General features: G+C 41.3%; 2 protein-coding genes across 2 annotated transcripts in view; both read right to left on the reverse strand.

Annotated features, from left to right (window-relative positions):
* LOC104728778 (chaperone protein ClpC1, chloroplastic-like) overlaps positions 1-711 on the reverse strand; it is a 5214-nt gene extending 4503 nt beyond the window's left edge. Inside the window, exons 1-3 of the mRNA XM_019232070.1 lie at positions 417-711; positions 177-292; positions 33-90 (exon numbers count right to left, since the gene is read on the reverse strand). Of these exons, the coding sequence (XP_019087615.1) occupies positions 33-90; positions 177-292; positions 417-711 (469 nt within the window). The remainder of the gene's footprint in view (positions 1-32; positions 91-176; positions 293-416) is intronic.
* LOC104725594 (chaperone protein ClpC1, chloroplastic-like) overlaps positions 1241-4042 on the reverse strand; it is a gene marked incomplete in the record, with an annotated part of 8224 nt that continues 5422 nt past the window's right edge. Inside the window, 1 exon segment of the mRNA XM_019232497.1 lies at positions 1241-2619. Within this exon segment, the coding sequence (XP_019088042.1) occupies positions 1426-2619 (1194 nt within the window).

A 4042-nucleotide genomic window follows, 5' to 3' on the forward strand; every position in this document is an offset into this window, starting at 1 on the left:
GTACTCTTCAAGGGTTGGCATCTTATTGTTACTGCTTCCTCCCCCAACGTTAGCAGTTACCTCATTGTTCTCACCCACCATGTGTATCACCTATAACAATCCAATTCAATTAACTTAGATTTTTCATAATATAAATTTCAAAAAGATTAGTTTATCACATAAGATGACTACTTTACCTGAGTGCGAATATTACTAGGATCAGCACCTAACTTTTCAAGGACACGAACTGCAACACTTTCACCTTCACGTAGCAACCCAAGCAGAAGGTGCTCGGATGCAATATAGTTGTGACCTGATAATTCACACAGGTAATTAACACAAGGGAATATGTACCGTACATAACAAGCAATCCACATAGAGACTCTAGACTAAAGCAAAAGACTGGCTATATTGAGGAAGGGAGTAGTTGTAGTTACCAAGTTGGCGAGCTTCCTCTAGAGTGAGTTCAAGAACATGCTTGGCACGAGGAGTGAATGGGATCTCAACAGCAACAAAGCCACTGCCCCTTCCAATAATCTTCTCAACCTCCACACGTGCATCTTTTAGGTTAATCCCCATGGATTTCAAAACTTTAGCAGCAATTCCAGTACCTTCACCAATGAGACCTAGAAGAATTTGTTCAGTTCCCATAAAATTGTGGCCAAGTCTTCTGGCTTCCTCCTGAGCAAGCATAATAACTTTGATAGCCTTCTCAGTGAATCTTTCAAACATTGCTTTTGGGACACACAGGCCGGCTTTCCCCTTCGAATGGAAACCTAGACGGGGTTTTCCGAAAATGTCAAAGGCATTTCTCCCACGTAATCCCGAAAATTGTTGCATACTTGGAATGACAGAGATGAGGATCTGTTGTCTTTTCTCAAATACAAGTGGTGAGCGAAGATTTCTTCTAAAAAAACCCTAATACATTACACCCCGCTAACTCTTTCTCGTCGATTTAGATATATGGAATGCTTTCACTCCGGTTTGGTAAGTTGAAATTAGTATCATTTTCTATAGGCCCATTGACCAATTGTCGGTTACATTCACCGCCCCTCCTCTTTATCAGGGAGAAAGCAGAAACAGAAGGAAAAAAGCAGACTATTTTTTCAGGATTTGGTATGTTCAACATATAATTTTTCATTTCTCTTAGGTCTTCTTCATGGCCTTGTTACGGTTTGACCGATACCATAGGTAATTCTTTGTTTCCATCTTAATCCTAAACACTCTTTGGAGTTTGAAACCCAAAATATAAACGCTCCTCTTGGAACCAAAGAAAAGTCCTTAAAAAGCATTGAACAAGAAGCTACACAATGTCATCTATACATTACATTTTTTTTTTATATATTTAGAAAATGTATATTAAGAAAGCCCCCTCCCAAATTCTCTTGCCATAATTCATTTAGGGGCTAAAGCAAAAGAAGAGAAACGCACTTTTGCCATTTTTATTCAAGCAACGGGGAGAGAATCTTCCTGCTCCTCCAAGGATGTAGTGGGAGTTCCACTTCCACCATTCAGCACAGTTACGGTACCTTCAGCGTCAACGTCCACAATCACTGAGTCTCCTTCTTTGATCTCTCTCGCTAGCATTTTCTCTGCCATGCTATCCTCTAACAGCCTCATGATGGCTCTTCTCAACGGTCTCGCTCCATAGCTAGGGTTGTAACCTTCGTCTACTACTCTCTCTTTGAACCTCTCAGTCACCTGAAGCTCAATCTCTTTCTTCTTCAGTCTCTCGAACACTTCCTTCAACAGGATGTCAGCAATTTCTTTCACTTCCAGTTTTGTTAGCTGTCTGAACACGATCATCTCGTCTAGCCTGTTCAGGAACTCTGGTCTGAAGTACTGCTTCAGCTCCTCTGTTACAAGGCTCTTGATTCTGTTGTAACTGCTGTCTTTCTCGTCGTAGTCCAAGTCGAACCCAATACGTCTTCCTCCTTTCTCGATCACGCTACTTCCAACGTTCGATGTCATGATGAGAAGTGTGTTTTTGAAGTCAACTGTTCTTCCTTTGCTGTCTGTTAATCTACCATCTTCAAGGATTTGAAGCATCATGTTGAAAACATCTGGATGGGCTTTCTCGATCTCGTCGAACAGAACGACTGTGTAAGGGCGACGTCTAACCGCTTCTGTTAGCTGACCTCCTTCAGTGTATCCGACGTATCCAGGAGGTGAACCGATGAGTTTGGAGACAGTGTGCCTCTCCATGAACTCACTCATATCTAGACGAATCATGGCTTCTTCAGAACCAAAGTAGTAAGCTGCCAAAGCTTTGGCAAGCTCGGATTTCCCAACACCGGTTGGACCTGAGAATATGAAACTAGCGATCGGACGGTTAGGGTTCTTGAGTCCAACACGTGCACGGCGAATGGCTCGGCTTATGGCTTTGACAGCTTCATCTTGGCCTATGATACGTTTGTGGAGGGTTTCTTCCATCTTGAGAAGGCGATCAGACTCATCAGTTGATACTTTCTCTACGGGAATACCAGTCCATGAAGATACAATGTGTTGGATGTCTGACTCCGTGACCATAGGACCTTCCTCACCGGTCTCACTCTCTGCTTTGCTCATCTCCTTTCCTTTTGCTTGGATAGCAGATACCTCAGCTCTAAGTTCAATTTCTCTATCCCGAAGTGTCCCAGCCTGAAACGAAAATGTTTTACATCTCATAAGACATCTTATTGTCCCCTAAATTGACAAAGAAACGTAACAAACGTTATATAAATGAATTAATAGAAACGATATGTACCTTCTCAAAATCTTGGCCACGGACAGCTTCATTCTTCTCTTTTGTTATCTGCCTAAGCTCCTTCTCGAGCTCCCTAGCTTCCTCCGGGACCTGCATAAACAATCATGTTAAACAATGATCTAACATTGAGAATGGTAACTAACAGACTCCTGGCATGTGATTCCACCACACCTGTGCATGACGAAGTCGAACCCGAGAACCAGCTTCATCGATCAAGTCAATTGCTTTGTCAGGAAGGAAACGATCACTGGAATCAAAGGAGAGTCAGATGTACGTAATACTAATGACACCCTTGCAAAAACTTTAACAAGTAATCTGCGAGAACACCCACCTTATATACTGGTATGACAATTGAGCAGCTGCTACTAAAGAATCGTCAGTGTAACGAAGCTTGTGGTGAATTTCATATCGCTCTCGCAGTCCCTTAAGGATTTGAATAGTTTCATCCACGGTAGGTTCAGGTACTTTCACTGGCTGGAATCTTCTTTCCAACGCAGGGTCTTTCTCAATGTGCTTTCGGTATTCATCTAATGTTGTCGCTCCAATGCACTGTCATGATTATAGAATAGTTAAATTAACAATGATAAATTACAAAAACTGTAGAGCACTGTCATGTAAAAGTAAAACGGACCACAAGGAATAATTACCTGCAATTCACCTCTAGCGAGAGCTGGTTTCAAAATGTTAGCTGCATCAATTGCACCTTCCGCTGCTCCAGCCCCAATCAAAGTATGCACTTCATCGATAAACAAGATTATCTCGTCGCTCTGTCTAATTTCCTCCATAAGCTTTTTTAATCTCTCTTCAAACTCTCCACGATATTTTGTTCCAGCAACTAGAAGACCCATGTCAAGTGTTATAACCTGAAGTCAAACAAAAAGAAAACGCAAGAACCATCAGATCACTGTTGCATTACCTAGCATGATCGCCAGGGAATTAAGGGTGACTCTAAGCTCTGAAGTACATTTTTCATATTATTATGGTAAGGAAAACAAATCAGCTCTACACAAACCAAACAATATAGCATATTATTCACTGGATACAGTCTCTACATATATTCTTTCGTACACAATTTTTGCAGCAACATCATGTTGTTTTGACCCTTTTGGCATGGAAAGAATCACAACTAACCCAGAAAATTGGAGTGTGTGACTCATGAAATGTGCGCATAATGAACCAGTATGCAATAAACGGAAAATTAAAGTCCACTAGATAAGACTGGATCTCATACTGACTCATAACTGTTGATTTATATAAATCGCAAACTTTCCAACAAGACTGAGAACAAACAAACATCATGCTTGCTTACCTTCTTCC

The sequence above is a fragment of the Camelina sativa genome, chromosome 11, assembly GCF_000633955.1.
Source record: "Camelina sativa cultivar DH55 chromosome 11, Cs, whole genome shotgun sequence".
NCBI lineage: Eukaryota > Viridiplantae > Streptophyta > Magnoliopsida > Brassicales > Brassicaceae > Camelina > Camelina sativa.